General features: G+C 40.7%; 1 protein-coding gene across 3 annotated transcripts in view; it reads right to left on the bottom strand.

Annotated features, from left to right (window-relative positions):
• The window catches only part of STARD13 (StAR related lipid transfer domain containing 13), a 185,077-nt gene that overhangs the window by 69,331 nt on the left and 95,971 nt on the right, over nucleotides 1-19,775 (bottom strand). The window contains exon 1 of one of the 3 annotated variants that reach the window (XM_045051825.1): nucleotides 10,554-10,686. The exons of the other annotated variants lie outside the window; for them this stretch is intronic. Within the exon in view, the coding sequence (XP_044907760.1) occupies nucleotides 10,554-10,617 (64 nt within the window). The 5' untranslated portion in view covers nucleotides 10,618-10,686. Of the gene's footprint in view, nucleotides 1-10,553; nucleotides 10,687-19,775 lie in introns of those variants that run through there. 3 annotated transcript variants of the gene reach the window in all.

The following is a 19,775-nucleotide window of genomic DNA, read 5'->3' on the forward strand; positions in this document are numbered from 1 at the left end:
GCCAAAGTATCTCCATACTGACCCACCAGGATAATAAAGTCTTAAATAGCCTTTCTTGGGACAAGGGTGTGAGATTCTGGAGATGATTTTTCTATCTTGGTTTCTTTGGCTTCTCTTGGAAAGGTGAAGAATAGGAGTCCAAGGTAGCTGACTTGATGCTGGTTCTCATGAGCAGAGGCTCTAACTTCCTCAAGGTCCGGCAAACTGGTAGTATCAGAAGGGTCCCTGCATATTCACTGCCATGACGATGACTTTTTGCCTGGGGAAAAGCAACTGCTTTGGACAAGTCCGACCACCGCTAGGAAGTCAGGTTTCTTGGCTTTGGACAGGTACTCTTCTATCCTATTTTGCTTAAAATTTTTAATGCTAAAAAAACTACGCATGTCTTTAGGGACTCAAACCCCTTCTCTATTTTCAGATATATCTGAATGTCTACACTTACAAAGGCTTATCTGCTATTTCAGTTGCTTAGCCCAACTCTTATAGCTCTGGGTACTCCAATTACACCAGAAGCTCTTGTGATATCAGGGAAAATTCTACCATGCAGGCATCAGAAGGAGCATGGAGACTCTCCTGATAAAATAACTCCAAGAACCCTACAGAGTTTTTTCAGGTCTTTCACTCTTTGTAGGGCTGGCCATATAAAACAATCACCTGAGCTACTGACAGCCAGTTCAAAATTTTGTGCACTTAATTTCTCACCAATTGGAACATGTGGATCAATCAAAACTAGTGTTTGCTTAATTTAATCCCAAGAAAAGATGTATACAACTCAAGTGTAATTTTATTATCTGACTATATATATATATACATATACATATACATATATATATACATATATATACACATATAGTGTATGCAGGTGTGTATTTTTTATTTTTAAATATTTACTAGGAAATATGCGCTGGGATAAAATATTTACTGCGAATTTTTGAAAGTGCCTTTGCCAGTCCTCTAGAATGTTTTCTACTTGTCTGCAATGGCACTCATTCTGTGAATGATTTTCTAAACATATTAGCACTTGTCTCAGAAAATCAGTAGCCAGATTCAAGAAATTGTGTTATTAGGTTTTCAGCTATGGATTCATCTTTTTTCTCCATGTTCTTCAAAGCCAAAGCTATCGCTGAACTCAGAGGCTTGCTCTCAAAGTATTGGGATTCTTATTTTGTAAATCATTAGTAGACATTGACATTACAATTTAAAACAGAAAGCAATTTAAAACAGGTTAGGTCATTGAAATAGCTTTACTCATTTGGGAAGGAGGGGGTTAAGATTCAGACCAAAGAGGTGGGAAACAACTTGTACACTGGAGTCCCCCCCTCCCTTTTTTCATCACAGTGATACATTAATGACTGTGTCATTCTATGATCCAACCACGTGGCATACTGATATTGAAGTCAATTGAGGCATCCCATAAATATACCACAAATGCAATCAAATGGGTTTTTAAAAAGTTACATACACTGTAAAGAGTTTTCAATGTTTAAAACATGGGGGCACCTGGGTGGCTCAGTGAGTTGAGCGTGTGACTCGACTTTGGCTCAGGTCATGATCTCAAGGTTCGTCAGTTTGAGCCCCATGCTGGAGCTTTACTTACTAAATAAATTTATTTACTAAATAAATAAAACTTTAAAAAAGTTTAAAACACAGTAAAAGTTTTTAAATCTTTAATAGTTTAGTATGGATAGTAAATAACTTCAAATTTTAAAGAACTCTGGGCCTTAATAATTACTGTCACTTCAGATTTTAAGTTTAAGAACACAGTAAGAAATGGCAGAAAAATACGTCCTGCAAACACATAAGCACTTCTAAATGGAGGTCCAGGCAGCTCTACCTTATAAAATATAAATATAATTTAATTACCTGACTAGCTCTGGGCATATAACAATTTTTATTACTTGCAGTCAATACTATGGTCTTGACTAAGATGCTTGTGCAAATACTCACTGAACTCAGGTATAAAAGGGTTATTTCCCTTACAAACAGACTTGAATAAGAGATAAAAATGACCAAAAATCCCCTCTTAAGTGAAAGCTGACAGAAAAGTGGCAAAATCTAAACCTAAGATTTGAAACACCTGAAAGAAAAAAGGAAGGAAAAAAAGCAAAGCAAAGCAAAGCAAAACCACCACAATTCGATCACAGGTTAGCATTTTGTTGGCAAATGGTCTCTCATTCTTTTATTATGCAGATGTGTACATGTATATAGGCTAAATTACTATATGTTTCACATAAGCTTTCAATAAAATTATAATCTGCATTGCCACTTGACAATGCCTTTTGAACCTCTTTCCAACCCGGCTGATTTCCTTTTCAATCATTCTAGATGGCTGAAAAACATTCCTACTGCCATTACTTTAAAAAGTATCTTCCTTTATCAATTCAGACGTCACAATCATGAGTTAAAAATAATAAATTCAGTTCTCTGGAGGCTTTCATTCTAAATAAAGAATTCTGCCTGAACGTGCATCCTGGTGAATGTATTTTCAGGGAGTACTTCTGGGTTGACATTTCTCATGTTATTTTACATTCTGGATTAAGACCCAGCTCATATGGTTTTGATTTATATTCTCAGCAGACTTCAAAAAGGAAATTCCAAGTGGAAGTTTATTCATACACCAGAACTATGTTTAAATGATGCTACAGGGATGTCTTAAACTAACACAAGTCAGGAAGTTCAAAGTTAAGGTTAAATCCTGGACCATGTTCCCACCTCTTCCTTCTTGGTATTTGGAAAGTGGAGATTTTATGTAACAGCTGTTCCACTTGTCTTTGACCTCCTGCATATGTATTTAGATAATTTCAAAGATGCATTTCAAAACTTTATGTCATAAACTGGTATTTTCTAAAGGGTGTCGCTGAAGTTTCAAGGTTAAACTTTCAAAACGAAACAAAACAAAAGATACTAGACCAAATAGAGAAAAACTCCCCATCTTGTTTTAATGACTAGATGAATATTTGGAGTCGACAGGACTCCTCCAATACTCTAAGTAATGAAAAGCAAAAAGTGACCCGAATTTCAAAGCCTAGCAAATTCACCAAGAGTGCATCTCTTTAGAACAAAACAAGTTTATTTTTGCACAGGGTTAATGTTATTGCTTTAAAGGGGAGTTTGAAATGAAGATTTGCTCTTAACTAACAGCGTATCTATTAAGTAAAACTAAGTTTCTTCTTTTGTTGAATACATATACTCGGTTTTATAAATTAATTTTTTTAAGTTTATTTATTCATTTTGAGAGTTGAGGGAGGCCTAGAGAGAGAGAGAGGTGGGTAGAGAGAGAAAATCCCAAGCAGGCTCCACTCTGTCAGTGCAGAGCCCAATGCAGGGCTGTTGAGATCATGACCTGAGCTGAAATCAAGAGTCGGGACGCTCAACCGACTGAGCCACGCCAGCGCCCTATGAATTAACTTTTTAAAAAGAGTCTGTTGATTGGTTCAGAAAATGCTCCTTTACTTGAGGACATATACAGACTGTTACAGGAGCTGTAATGCAGCATCTTGTTAAACAGCATTACGGGAGCCATAATATGGCCTGAAGTATTAGAAGCAAGATTCAAATCCTAGCTTTACTTTGGATTACCTTCGTGGCCTTGTGATAGGTTAACTTCAGCATGCCTCAGTCTCCGTATCTGTAACAGAGTACCTACTTCAGACCATTGTTGTGGGGATTAAGTGAGTTGTCAGCTGTATGTGCTACGAGTACAGTTGAAGGTGCACGTGCCTGCAACAGAAAATAGTGGTTCCAACGGTTTCTGATTCTCTCCACTCAGCTCTTCTTCATTTGGCTTTCAGAAGTAGGAGGCATTCATCCTACTGATTTATTCGGCAGACATCTACGGGTTGCCCAGGGTTTGAAAAGCTAGCGATTAGGCACTGCGGGAGGATGCCTGGCTGTGGGGAGCGGGGTCCTGTTCTGCAGGTCTCTAAGTCAAGCAGAGGAGACAAAGACGCACCCAGGAATCACTAATCCCAAGAGAGCAAAACAGGATAAAGTCGTACAGGACTCAGAGCCAGAGGGGACATTTCGGGTAAAGTGACCAGGACAGACTTAGCAGGTGAGATGACATGTGAGGCAGAAGATGGTTGGCTAACCGGTTCTGCCCATGGCCATCCCTCTCTGCCCCCGGACTACTTTTGAAGCTGGGATTCCTGTGAATGGCCGTCTTTCTGGAATAGAGCTTATGTTGCTTCATCTGTGCCTGCAGGAGGGCTTTGGAGCTAAATGCCACCGCCCCGTCCCCTACATCCAGATCCTTCTTATGACAGGAATCTAATAGGCAATTCGTTTTTTTACATTCTGTGGAAGATTGTGTTATACTTTTTCTGTTAAATTATGCTGTATCGCAGGTAGCCATGCTTCACACAATACAATGCTGTTTAACAAGATGTAATGAGAGTCATAAATGAAATGTGACACTTTGAAAATGGAACTGAGGGCCTCCACAGGCTGTTACTTTTAGGATATGAACACCAGGCTGGGGGAGACAGTCTGGTGATTATAGTTTACGATGTGCTTACCAGTTAATAAGTAAAATATTAGCAATTGCTTGATAATGTGAGGATCTCAAGGGCAAAGATGTGTTTAAACAAACCAAACACATCAGAACCTTGGGAAAGAAATCTGTATCAGATGTGTAGGCTTCATTAAGGAAATGCCTTCAGAAGATTATTTTTCCATGTTATGAGAAAAAAAAAAAACTGAACAAATAAGTAAATTCCTAGCAAGGGATATGGGCTTCCTGTGGAATAATTACTGGGAAAAGTTGAGGGTTAAAGTGGATCCCAAGGCCATTGACCTCAAGAGGTCAGGAGTCTCCCAGATAGGCTCCCTATCAAGGTCACTGCCACTATTAAAAACATCCAAGGTGTGTGTGGATTCAGGGATTTACTTTGTGAGGAGGCAGTCAGGAAAATCATTGAAATACTATTAAAATACTTCAAGTCATTTACATTTAAAAGCAAAGAGATGTTTGGTTCTTATGCTTAAATGATCATATTAACATTTCATGGCTGCTCAAATTATACCCAATGCTGAACACAAAACTTAGAAAGAAGTCTTCTTTGAATCTTTTGGTTTTTTCCAAAATAAGGAATAATTAGTACATATTCACACACACATACCCACACATACATACAGTTGACCCTTGAATGACGCCAGAGTTAGGGGAACGGACACCCGTGCATTTGAAAGTTTTGACTGTTCAAAACCTTCAGTAATTGTGTATAGCTGACCAGGTGCCTTACCAGTAATGTAAACAGTTGATTAACACCTATTTTGTAGGCTGTATGTACTACATACTGTAATCTTACAATAAAGCAAGCTAGGAAAAAGAAAATGTTATGAAGAAAATCATAAGGGAGATACATATATAGTACTGTTCTGTATTTATTTTAAAAATCTGCACGTAAGTGGATCTGCGCAGTTCAAGCTCATGTAATTCAAGGGTCAACTGTGTGTGTGTGTGTGTGTGTGTGTGTGTGTGTGTGTGTGTGTCTGTGTCTGTGTGTGTTTAAATTGGGATGAAGTTTGTCTTGTCTAGATTAATACATTAAGTAGGAATTCTTAACCTAGGTTTTTAGATAGAACTGAAAGGCATGGAAATCCCTTGTATATAAGTAGCATTAGGAAGATGCTTTATTTGTTGAGACTACATAGCTCTCATTAAGTTCTTTGATTCACTTATTGTACCACTAAGGTGCTCACATTTAGCCCAAAAAGAAAACTTTATGCACCAGGTTTAAAAGAGGGCCAAGTTTTTCCTGCTTTCATCCCTTTAGGCAATCAATTTTTGATTTTGGAACTTAAGAGAAATAAATGGTCTCTCTCTCTCTCTCTCTCTCTCTCTCACACACACACACACACACACACACACACACACACACAACATGCACACAAATATATATACAGGTGCACATACACTCTGTAAATATGTCATATGTATAATACTACAAGTATCCTTCAATAAATATGTACATTCTTCTATCCTCTGAAACTATGACATTGTAGGTACACATCACCAGGTTGGAGAGCAGGTTGCATCTATACATGTTCAGTTCTTAGCCCAGAGCCTTGCAAATGAATGTTGGCTGAAACAGTGAATGGCTATATGAAGAGGAAAGTATTTATAGCTTTAAACATTTATAAGCCAATAAACACCTACAGTATTTTTTTAGATTTTCAGGCCCCTCCAAACTCACCAGGCTATTGTAAACATGGGAACATAGATTATGGAAGTAGCTTGCAAACTGAAAACCCTATATGAAGATAAGGTAACATTATTTTTCCAGCTGTGATTCTACCCCTGGGATACAAGTCCCCAGACACCCTTGGGCAGCAGTGTCTCTGTAGCTTTCAACAGTGCCTGTGTTTTCTGAAAGGCGAGGCCACTTGATGTTGTCCCAGCCCGGACAGGAAGAGCTGTTTCTGCTGGCTCCCATCCCCTTTCCCTCTATATGGAATCCTTGGGAATCCCAAGGGCACAGATGACTGCGAGATTTGGTCTTGAAAAATTAACAGTGAGAAAAAAAGATTTTCCTGTATTCCCACAAAGGAATTACTCTCCCTTTTAAGATCATGAAACCAGACTGGGACATATTCATACTCGAGAATAATCAGACTCAACCACAGAAAATAAATACCATAGGACTTTTAAGTGTTTTGACCACTATCTTTAGTAAGAAATACACTCCTTAGAGTTGTTAACATGTACATACTTGCACATGTGAACACACACAGCAACTGAAACAAAGTTTCACAAAATAATAGTTACACTGTAATGTAACACTGCACAGTGTAAGGTTACACTGCAATGCCACCTGACATTTCTTTTTTTGGTTTGTTCTCCTCTGTTAAAAATTGTTGGGTATAGCCACTAACTGACTTCATGATCCCTCTATTTAAAGAACACTGTTGTGGATGACACTCTGGTTAAAAAATGAATGAACTGAACACAGTTATAAGAATCTGACACCCAGAGTTGTTCTTAGACTCCTCCCTCTCCTACATCCCCAATATTTCCACAACACAGTCCCAAGCCCCGTTGAATTTCTGTCTGAAACGTATTTCTCAAACCCCTGTGCCCACATGCATTCCCTCTGCTTTGGTTTAGAGGGATCTGGCAACTTCAGTTCTTGCCTTCTGTGCCTCTCTACAGTATAAGCCCCATTGCTCCCCTTGAGACTCCTTCATGCCTCCCTGTCACCTGCAGAATGGAGTAGCAGCCCAGCCTCCTGGCCACAGTGCCCTGCCTCACCTGGCCTCTGCCTACTTCCAGGGGCTGATGGCCCACGTCAGGTCCAGTTGTATGTTAAGTGCCTGGGGCTCGCCAGTCCCGAGGTGTGGGTTCATGTCCCACGCTGTGCTTGGGCTGCTTTGTCCCACGCTGTGCTTGGGCTGTTTCCTCCCTTTGTCATCACATTCCTCCTACTTGGTCCTCCTGACTTACTTTCATTTGTCTTCTATCAACATTCAGCTAAGACCTCACCTCCCAAGTCCCAAGTGAGCCTGGTCTTCTCAGGACTTTCATACATCTCTTTTAATTCTTACAAGATTAGCCTAAACTGTTCTTGCTACATGTCTGTCTCCCCATGGGGCCACAAGCTCTTCAGGGGCAGAGGTTGCCTGATTCATTTTGGGCATCTCTAGAGTCTGGCAGAGCACCTGGAACCCAGTGTGTGCTCAGTGCGTGCTGAGCTGCAGAGAAGCAAGAGTGATGACTCTGCCCCAAGTATCCCTTGGGCGGCCATCTTTCACCGACGTTGCTCGGCGTTAATCCCGAACCAGAATGGTCTGCTGCTCCGTGCATTTATTCCTGGACCTCTAGATTAGTGGTAGTCAAACGTCGTTGATGAAGGTACCTTTGCCCCCTGAAAACGCTCTCCTGCTTTCCTCTTCCTTTCCCAGTTTGACTGAAGGAGGCTGAGGGGCACATGTTGGGTTTCCGTAGCTTTCTGTTCCACTCCGTTTGAGAAGTCTGCTGCTACTACAGCTGGGGCAGAGGGTGGGCTGGGAGCCAGCCCTAGTCTTAATCAATAACAAATCAATGACGTGAAATCTCACGCAGCTTAGAGGTCTTCCTATGAGGATTTGGAATAGTGCTGGAAAGTCAGATTTGGTCCAAGTCACTTCAAATCTGGGAGGAGGAGGGTAGTTCTGGTGATGAGCAAAAAGGGTTTGGTCTCTTCATGAACAGATCCGAGGCCTGGTTCAGTCTGGACCACCCAAGATCTCCCTGATATGCCCCAGAGGAAACTCAACTTCCTGAGGCCACCCCAATCACACCTCCAAAGGAGTGATCCAGCTAGTCCTGAACGTACACGCCCCTGGGGAAAGTGTGTACATTTTTAATTAGGGTAGACTAATGCCTCTCTTGAGGCGTCCCCACACTCAGCTATGATGACTTTGGTTCTCGAGAGCAGAGGGAAAATGTGTGATGTACTAGGGTGACTTCTTTTGGGCACTAGATTTAGTTGGGTCTGCTACAAGACCCTCCCTTCTCTCCTTCCTTGAAGGTATAGCTCATTGGGCACCTCCTCCAAGAAGACTTCCCTGAACATTTCTAACACTTATGGTCTCCACCATTCATGATTTCTGGCCATCTCGAATTGTTATTTGACCTGTCATATGTTACCATGACTTCCATCTATTTATAGACGCACAGTCTGAGCAGAGTGAATTTGTAAACAGTAGGGGCTCAATACAGGTTTGTGATGGTTGTGGCTGTTACAGCTACTGTTAATAGTTAACATAAAAACAAGCCTGTATGCAGGCATGGCTGATGACGACCGATGATGGTGACTCATAGACCTCCTTCCTTTCTAGAGATAGGAAAGCAGAGCTGGGGGAAAGCAATGAATTTCTTTAATGGATACGGTGAAGGCAGGAACAGATAAGGGAAAGGACACAGCAAGCTGAGACCAAAAACTTTTCCGAAAGGTAGTGTGGCAGTTGCCAGCAGTGTGGACTACGGGCTTACTGCCGGGGTCCCTGAGCAAACTGTGTTCCGTCGTGAAGTCTCAGTTTCTCATCTGCAAAATGTGCATAACGTCACATAACTCTTCAGAGCAGCTGCAAGGACATTAACAGGAACTGCACAAGGAGCAAGGCCATTTAGTTCACTGTTGCAATCTAGTCCCTGGCACAGGGCTTTGGATTTCACTTGGTGTTTACATTTGCTGAATAAAATGAACTATGTGAATCAACAAGGAGCAGGCGCTTAAAAATTGGAGCTATTATTATTGACTAAAATGGGTACTGTTCACATTTTCTCCACTGATGCACTCAAATGGCAGAAGAAAATAAACAGATGCCCCCAAAGAATTTATTTGACATTTACACCCATAGAGGGGAAGAATATAGCATGCCCACACTTGTTTTAAAACAATAAAACCAGGGGCGTCCAGATGGCTCAGTCGCTTAAGTGTCTGACTTCGGCTCAGGTCATGATCTCATGGTTTGTGAGTTCGAGCCCCACATCGGACTCTGTGCTGATGGCTCAGAGCCTGGAGCCTGCTTCAGATTCTGTGTTTCCCTCTCTCTCTCTGCCCCTCCTTCACTCGTACTCTGTCTCTCTCTCTTAAAAATAAATAAACGTTAAAAAAATAAAAATAAAACATAAATCAATAAATAAAACAATAAAACCTTCCTTCACATTTTAAGAAACTTGATGCTCCAAGAAGATGTACCATTCTATAGTTTCTTATCCTGCCAGGTTGAAGAGGCTCAGATGTACACTTAAAAAATAAATCTCATTTTTAGAGAGGTGATTTATTATTACTTTTTAATAACAGTCTCCCTGAACACTAGAAAACGTGAGGTTCAGGCAAATTCCAACTCCATTCAAGCCACAGTGACGTGAATTGCACCCAGAGTCCGATGGGACGCACGGAGGGACAGCACAGGCAGTCGAGGGCCGACTGTTGGCTGGGTTTAAGATCACAGGACGGAGGCAGAGTCTCTCTCTGGTCAGCAACATGAAAGGGCTGGCTGAGAAACAAACACCTTCTTCAATATATTTCCATAAAACAGCAAGAGATCTTCTGTTCCGACGGCAACTTGTGCATTTTATTCAGGAGCGCACCCAACATCCTGCAGAGGTAACCTCAGAGATGGAACCCAGATTTCATCACTCTCTAAAAATCCGTCACGGTTCTCAGATGCCTCCAAAGTAAAATCCAAACTTCTGGGGACGGCATACAAGTCTTGAGCTCAGCGTAGGTCCCAGGCACGTCCTTCTGTGTCTCAGCTGGCCACAGTGCCCCGGACACCAGGGGAACTAAACAACTCGTGGTTCCCTCACACGGCCACCTCCCACCGCTCCAGTCTGCTGTTCCCTGTAGGTACTTTTCCTAGGTCTAGAATGACTTTCTCCCACTTCATCCCATTAGCTAATTCTTCCCTCCCCCTCTGTTTCCCCCTCTTAATTGCCAGCTCCAGTTTTACCTCCTCTGCGAAGTCCTTCCTGTGAAGATCGCCCTCTCCTGCCACACGGTAAGTAAGTGAGGTTCGCCCGTCACTCCTTTGCACCCACTGTCTACTTCTGACCCAGCACTTACCTGGCACTGGAATTTTCGGTTTACTCTGCTTTCCTGTCTCCCTCCACAGGCATTGTCTTTGCATATCCTGCACCAACCAACGGGCTTGATTAACGTTTGCGTGGCAAACTGAGGAAGCTTCCAGTACAGAGGCTCGAAGAAATGTAGAGCAAGGAGTAAAAAAAGAGTCCTCTCGAATGCTTCCGGCCACTGACAGTGGAGAAGAACCTCACTGCTCCCCAGTGACCTGTGAAGCATCAGCAAAGATTCCAAACCTCCACACTTCCTTTTGCTCATTGTTTTCATTCACATTAAAAAGGAACACCATGGATTTGCATCACAGCCTCAAAATAAAGTCATAGGGAGAAAGGATTCCGTTTGGAACAGAAAGAACCACATACTTTCTAATAAATCAAACCCCTAAAGAGAACTGAAATGGGAGGTGGGGTATGTTCCTCTCATTCCCCACATTATCAACAGGGTCTCTTAGTAGCACACAGAACTCTCGACTCATAGGGAAACAGCTCAGGAGTTACATTATAATGCCAATGGTCGATCTTCGGTTTGAAATTTCCAAATCGTTTCTTACATGCCCTTTAAGATGACAAATACGGTTTGAAACACTCTGCAGTTGACTACAAATAGCAAAGATGATGTTTCCAAAGGACTTCCTCCTTCTTGGGCCAGAGTACCTTCAGAGCACCGTGCACATGCTAACTCCAAGTTCAGAGCCTCCTTCAAATTTTACTCCTGTCTTCTCTGTCAAGCGCGGTTTCTATTTACGCTCCAAACAGTGTATTATTTAGACATTCCATAACCTCACTTACTTCCCAACACAACAATGTTGGTATCATCAAATGTAGAGTATTTGAAATTAATAATCCCCAAACAGAAAAAAAGATCCATACATCATCTATCTTCAGTTTCTCACATTCTAGGTTAAAAATTCTCCTTGGCATAATGGTTTCTATCAGCAAAACCGAGACTGCGCTAAATTACTGATAAGTTCTTCCGGAAACCTCCTCTATGGAACTCCCCTTCAGGGATTTACAACCATTCTCCACAGGCTTTATATTGATAACTCCGTTCCCGATCATGCTGTGAAAATAGATGGGGAACAATTCACAGTAGTGCTTTGAGATGCTTGTCTGGGAAAGTGGGGGTGTACCACTCTTGCTGATGTCATTGTCATTTCTCAAATTCCAGCCCTGGCCACCCTCCCATCTGGGCTACTTTTTTAATCTGGAATTCTCTCTCCAGCCTTCCCTCACTACCCACTCACCTGACCTCTGGGGGAACCATGAGTCACTTCCTGTTCTTTAAACTTGTGGCTAAACTTCCTCTTCTGTAAGAGGCTTGAATTGGGGGTGTGACGAGAGGCACTGGGAGGCAGAAGGCTGCCTGGAAGGCAGGCAGAAAGGAGAGAAGAGTACCGTTCCGTCCATATTAGAGAGTGAGTTGTTGAAGACTGCTAACTCCTGATTTTTCCAGGAGGTAATTATTGCCATCACAGAATTAACCTGACTTGTACAATTATCTGAGTTTGATTTACCTCCTGATTCACTCTTCACCTTTCCACTGCCTACCTGCAACTTCAGAAAGAATGGTGGCTGAAACATGTAAAAGGCAAATTTATCAATCTTATATTTATGAAAAATCTGGGCAAATATGGGACCTAATTCAAATAAGTGGTTGGATGGGCATCTATTTTATTGAGACTGGCAGCTTTATTTGCCATTAAAATTAATACATTGGATATAGTACATAAGTCTTAGCTTCCCAGGTCAGTTTTTAATAAGAGGATATTTTTACTATGGTCGTTTTTTAAATTAAGGATTTTTAAAATAATATTGTGGCAGAGACAAGCAAAGTCTATATTTCACAAACCTGTGGGTGGACTATGATCACCAGCCTCGCTGGCAGGCAGGCCCCGGGAAGAAGTTCTGTGCAAAGGTACATGAGTGAATCTGCTTATGTGATTTACTGCCCCTTCTCCTTCTTTATCCATGAGTGGTTGTGCCAATGCCCAGGTGACCCAGGACCTCAGATGCTGCGTGTTGAGGTCGGGGAGATCAGCCAGCCTAGATCTGGAGCAGATCTTATTCCAGAGTGAATGGGAAACAGACTTTTGGTTGGTTGACATCATAACGCTTTGGGGACAGGGACTTCTGCCTTACTTGATGTTGAATCCCCAATGGCCGCCTTATGCCTGGAGAAGAGTAGGTATATAGCCAATGTTTACGGAATAATGAATGTTGTGTGGGTTTAAGGGTGTGCAATGAAAAATCAAAGCGCACACAGAGAGTTAATTTGAAAAAATTTTCTGAGGATGCTTTGCTACTACTACCCCTACACACACACACACACACACACACACACACACACACACACAACTTCTCTCTAAATATTACCTAAAACTCTTTTGATTTTTATGTCCATTTTCGTTTCATGGAAATCATCCAACTTTCAATACACACTACACTAAGATACATTGTGAAACTGTTTCTTTTGAAAAAGACGCAATTCTGGTCCCCTTCACCCCTGCCCCTACCTTTGCAAATAAAGCCGATCTTAGTTGACTGAACATGTTTGTTACACTGCTCATCGGTTTTAGAGAATCAAATATGTTTCAAAACCACTTTGGGGTTATCCAGACTTTAAAGGCAGATGCCCTGCAGGGATACTAACTGGTGGGTGGGTTTCTTTGCTCGGTCTTCTCTTGCCCCTTCAGGCTACCCTGTGAAAATGACAAAGGGTAGGACACTTTGCTTTAACAACAGGACCCACAAATCCCTTATACGTTTGTATTTATTTTCAGGCTAAAGGAGATTTCTAGGCTAAAGACTATGAAGTGGCATTTGATATTTCCTTTTTAAACTAATTGTGACTAGATACTGGAACTATATGTTTAGTATCTGTTGGGATAAATTAATAATAATACTACAACTTGTATTTACGCTTCTTTTTGTCATTTAAAAAATGTTTTATTTCCTTTCTTTCTGCTGCCTAAAAAGTAACACAAGGGATAGCTTGAAATAAAATCATAGGAAAGAGTTACAAACCAACATTAAAAAAAAATCCTTTTGTATATTTGCAAGAGGTGATAGCAGGCACATGTATAATTTGTCTGAAATCTCCAAGTGGCTGTATCTTCTAACACTAGTATTAAATGACTAGTTATAAGAAAGAAGCAATGGAGGGAGTAAGAATGGAAGGAAAGAAGGAGGAAAGGAGGGAGGGAAGGAAGGAAGGAAGGAGGGAAGGAAGGAGGGAAGGGAGGAAGAGAGGGAGGAAGGAAGGAGGGAAGGGAGGGAGGGAGGGAGGGAGGAAGGAGGGAAGGAAGGAAGGGAGGAAGGAAGAGAGGAAGGAAGGAGGGAAGGGAGGGAGGGAGGAAGGAAGGAAGGAAGAGAGGAAGGAAAGAGGGAAGGGAGGGAGGGAGGAAGGAAGGGAAGAAGAGAGGGAGGGGGAAGGGAAGAAGGAAGGGCGAAGGGAATGAAGAAGGACTCTAACAATATGTCATCCTTTCAGACTACCTAAACAAATATGTGGCTGGCACCTGTAGAGGTAGTCCGGCACCAGTACTCCAGGACACTTGTATTTGGTCATCTGGCTACTGCACATGAACATCCTTCTAACAAAGAAAGAACTTGTTGCTTACCTTTCCTGCTCTATATTGGCACCTTCATGGACAGTGCCCAGTTTATAGCTATTTCTCAAATCAGAAACTTTGACACATTTCTCAATTTCACCTTTCTAAATACATTCATCTCGCTTAGCTTGGTCACTCTTCCCATCTACAAGATGGTTCTCTGAACCCTTTGCTCCCTGTCTTTGTCCTGTCCTGGGTATTCCGGATTTCTAGCAGGAGTTCAACGAAAGTCACTAGTGGAAATGTACCACCTGAAGTCTCACCTTACTTTCAACTTGAATCTACTTTCAATCATTTTAACTACCACTGCACAAATGATGATCCCAAACCCAACTCTAGATTTATGTTATTCTAAAGTTTAGCTTCCTAACTCCTTCTGGGTGAAAAACAACCTTCTCGCTGTACTAGGTACCATGTGATCATCTAGTGAGTTCATATTAACTGATGAATAAATATTTGGCTAAAGTTCATTATGGTTAATGAATGTCTATTTGGGCTTTATTTTACCCTGAACCTGGCTTATTTCAAAAATATCTTAAGGATTTACTGAGATAGGCATGAAAGCAAAACTTTAAATGTTTTTAAGCCTGTGGCTCTTAACACCACCATGATAGAACGAAAATAAAAGGGCATACAGTTGGAATCCTGTAGCCATTTCTCAACGTGCCCAATATAAATCACACAGTCTTTTAAAAAAATCCAAGAATTCAAAATAAACAAACAAAAAAAGCAGGGTTACTCCAAGGCATTTTTTTTTTTGTCCTAGAATATTTTTATTTTACCCCTCAGACTCCTCTCCCAAAATGTCCCAATGCTCATTTGAATACAATCTTTAACAGGAAACAGCACATAACCTTCCAAACAGGCAGAAAACAATTTGCTAATACCATGGGAGTGGGTGATCGGCTTTTGGCAGAACAAGATGGCTTCCCTGCCTTAGTACTGAAATTAGCAGGAATAACAAAACAATTTCTCCTCACACACAATGGCTAGCGTCATACCTAAAACCCCCCTGGCTTCTAAAATGGAAAAGAAAGAAGAGGAAATTGAGCTTTGTACAGTTACCTCTGTGCATCTGTCAGGAACACAGAGAAAAGACTGTGAACTAGTAAAGTTTCAACGCTAAGAAACTCTCATTTCCAAAGACACTGTGGAATTTTGTAAACGGTTTAAATGGTATATTTACTTCAATAAGTTATGACATAAATAGGTACTAAAGTGAAATCACTACATTAAAAAAAAAAACTGTCCACACAATTTTCAGCTTTTTAAGTGTACTTTTCTTGGGGAAGTTTGATGATTGGCCACTGTGGGTTATTAGATAGTAAGCGAAGTAATTTCTGAATGCTTTTAATTTAATTTAACGAAACTATTTGGTCATAGTCCATCTGTTGCTGTTACCAAAAGGTTTACTTTTCTTGGGGGGGGGGAAGTGTATATATTAGAAATATATTAGAAATTATGAGCTGGGGGACACATAGCTGGCTCAGTTGTGAGAGCATGAGACTCTTGATCTCGGGGTTGTGAATTCAAGGTCCACGTTGGGTGTACAAATTACTTAAAAATAAGATATTAAAAAAAAGAAATTAGGAGGGGGGAAAAGAGAGCCTGCAGAAGGCAGAGGCTTTTACAGAACAATCTGTTTCTCTGAAGGAGAGTTAAGGGATGCCTGGTGAAACCACCAAAGTGCCTAGCTAGCTGTGTGACCTTGAACAACACTTTAACCTTCCTGATCCCAGGCTTCTTGGTAAGATGAGTAAAATGAGGTCTCTTTTAGAGTCTTTTAATGCTCTAAAATCCTGTGATCTGAAAAGATAAAATGTTATGTTGACAGTATCTGAAATCAGTGAGAGCAATGCCGTATTGGAACAACGTCACAGGACTTCAGAGGAGATAAACCGTACCTATGTTCTGGCTACATGAGTGTAGACAAGAGCCACACCCATGCTAACCGAATCCAAGAATCCCATATGAACGCTGGAGGAGAGTTAAGGTCAGTCCTACACTTTGTTGCTAGGAAAGCATTGTTGGTGAGCTTTAATCCAAATGGTTTATATGATTTCATATTGTGGTCTCTGACATAGCAAGAGAAACATCCTGAGAAACCACAGTCTCAGCTGCTGAGTCTTTGTCTCGCACATTATCCCCAACTCGGTCCTTTGCTTGATTTTATTCTTAAATATAACATTTCTGATCGCTTTCTGTTTTGTAATCTAATTCTAATAAGGACAAGAAGACAGACAGGATTCTGGCTGGAGGGAGAGGAATAAAAGGGCATTTTTTTAAAGGCAGCCAGTTATTCTAAGACAGTTATTAAAATGTCTGGGTAAATGACCTCATCCTGCACTCAGCCTGCAAATCAGCCAGGCAATCTGGCCCTTGGTGCATATGGCTTTGGACTGCTTTCTGTGAAATCGAGTTACAGGAATCTGTGAACAGGAGTCCTTTTTTCAGCAGTTCCTATAGCACCTGACAGTGTCAGGCACATGGTGGCATGGTAAAATTTGCTGACAATTTCCTAAACAGCTCTCATGGAAAAGGCCAGAAAATAAATTCTACACTGTGTGAAAGCTTTAGGCATTTTATAGTTTGACTAGAGATAAACATTTGCTATAATGGGAATGGGAATATTTACTAAACAGGGAATAAACTACTTAAAGGCTAAAACAGTATATTGGTAAATTTGCTTCCATTATTCTTTAACTTGTAAATCATAATCATGTATACTTGTTTTCATGGAAATAAATATTATCACTAGGTATTCAGGAATGTTCTCCCTGATTTAAATTGTATAAGGATGGCTTATAGGGCCCAAAAAGTCCATTTGATTCTTGTTTTAATTGTCTCATATGCCATTCGGGTATTTTGCTAAAAAGTATCTGCACGGTTATTGTTAATATCGTGTGCTAGGCATGATGCTAAATATGTTACGCATTTATATACAATGACTCATTGAATCCTCATAACAACCTCTAAAAAAGTATTATCATCCCCATTTTATGGAGGAAGAAACCAAGGCTCAGGGAGATTAAATAAGGTGCCAAGGTCGTACAACAGTGATGCCATATGTGATACCAAGGGCTTCTGCTCCATTTCTAGTCCTTACTTATAACCATATGGGAATACATAGAAAAGAAAAAACAAAAAACAAAAAACCCAGCAAAGCGTTTCACATCCTTCTGAAAGAAGACTGGGTATAAATTATAAATAAAAAAGCAACTAAAGGAAAAAAACTCACTTACATAATTTCCCCATTTGTTTACTCAGACCTTAATCAGCCATTAAATGTATATGTCACCTCACCAGACAATGTGAGGCATAGACAAGAGGTCAACTAAAAGGCAGTGCTTAAACTGTGATGAAAATGAGGAGAAAGGTGAATCATCAAGCAATATTTTCCTAAATATTTTCCAATATTTCTTGACTCCTTGTGGAAGGTTCTAAGTGGAAATTCTAGGTTCCTGGCAAGGGGAAGTCGCTAATAGCTATGGAAGAGGAGAGGAGCAGCAAAGTGAGGGCTGCATAGTAACAGCGCTGTTGTGGGACATAATCCAGACAAAGCACAGTACCAAGCCCTTCTCCCTACGATCGCACACGCTACTGACCCTCTGAGATAGACATTATGATCGCCACTCTGGAGATGAGCAGGAGGAAAGTGCACACAACCAGAGACAATGTCGGCATTCAGACCCAGATCCTTCTGAGCCCGAGCCTTCCACCCTTCCGGGACACCACGCCCCTCCAAGTGGTCCCACTGCAGGGTATCCTCTGCCACTGCCCAGAGCCTGCAGTGGGAAAACAAGGAAACCAAGAAGGGGACCCTAACGTGGGGGGCAGGGGAGACCACGGGCACAGGTCAGTAAAATGAATGGGGAGGTTTATCCAGCAATCTGTACTGTTAATTAACTTTAGCTGTCTACCAGCTAAGTACTCTGTGGCTCCATGGTGATTATCAAGCCAGTCAGAATCTCAACTGGGGCCTGATTACTAAATTTAATAGGATTATGCTTTTTTTCCTCTCAGAACTGAATCAAAAAAGTTCTTTTCAGCTGAGGTTTTTGTGTTGTTGTTGTTGTTGTTGTTGTTGTTTTCTATTAGTAAGTCAGTCCAGAATTATCCCAGAGACCTCAAAGATTGTTAGAGCTTCTTTTCACTTATTTGGGGGAAATGAAAGACAGAATTCTTGCAGGGTTGAAGCAAGAGCATAGAAACAGACTCCTCCTGGCCCTTCTGCCTCAGTCTGGACTTACATTCAATGAACTCAACTCAGCAGAAAAGCCACAGGAATGGGGGCAATGAACACAGTCCATGCTTAATAACTGGACACATAAATAAATAAATAAATAAATAAATAAATAAATAAATAAATATTTAATGACTTTTGAACCATGAATATACTTCAGTTTTAGAAACAGGTATTACCTTAAAACTGGGTGTTAAATGAATTTTTTTAAATAGATCTTAATTTAAATATGGAGGACTACTTAATACTTCATGTTGGAAATATTCTGCTCTGAAATCCAGTTTAGTACGGAGACTAGCTTTTTTCCTTTAAAAAAAAAAAAGTGTTTTGGCTGAATCTTAAAAAACAACCCTGATTTATGGATCTTGTGAATGTAGATTCTTTTATGGTAAGAAATCATTAAATAGGTTAACCAGCGTTTGTTTTGGGTATGGAAGTATGTATTTATATTTAAACATCATATTTTCAAGTATTCAACACAGAAATGAAATTGGTTTAACATAAACTAGGTGTAACTTGTTTGGTTGTTAATGGAAAACTTTTCAAGTCTATCATGCTTTGTTAGTTTGGGGCAGAATATAGGACAAATTCGAAATAGTGAAGAATTAAGATGGAAAAAAAAAAAAGGTTCTCAATTCCCAGATCTGGGCTTCTTTGGAGAAAGTGAAAATGGATTTTTTTTTTTTTTGAATGATGAATGATAAACTGCTTTTTTTTTTTTTTTTTTTTTTTTCAACGTTTTTTATTTATTTTTGGGACAGAGAGAGACAGAGCATGAACGGGGGAGGGGCAGAGAGAGAGGGAGACACAGAACCGGAAACAGGCTCCAGGATCCGAGCCATCAGCCCAGAGCCTGACGCGGGGCTCGAACTCACGGACTGCGAGATCGTGACCTGGCTGAAGTCGGACGCTTAACCGACTGCGCCACCCAGGCGCCCCTAAACTGCTTTTTAAAAAGGAAATTATGTATGCTGTTACTCATCTTAAAAAATGACCATAGCTTCTATAGAGACTTTGATTCACATGTTTCCTGGGGATACAGCCCCCTCTTGTATAAACATATACACATACCAATATATTATGTGAACTTCAATCTTGTAGTGACTTCAAGGAAAAATTTGTTTTTATAAAAGAACTCACATTTTCCCATGCTTCTTCACTTCTTGTGCAACAACTTTTATGAGATTCTAGTAAACTGTTTTATTTATTTTCCTTTGTTCTTCCCTTCTTACTGGAAGAGATTATCTGGGTGTAATCATGTTGAAGGAGAATACATTCTGAATAAGGAGATGCTTTAAATCGATGGCCAACAAGTAAAACGCCCAGTCCTGCCACCGCTTTGGATATGGCA

Source organism: Felis catus, chromosome A1 (assembly GCF_018350175.1).
Source record: "Felis catus isolate Fca126 chromosome A1, F.catus_Fca126_mat1.0, whole genome shotgun sequence".
Classification (NCBI taxonomy): domain Eukaryota; kingdom Metazoa; phylum Chordata; class Mammalia; order Carnivora; family Felidae; genus Felis; species Felis catus.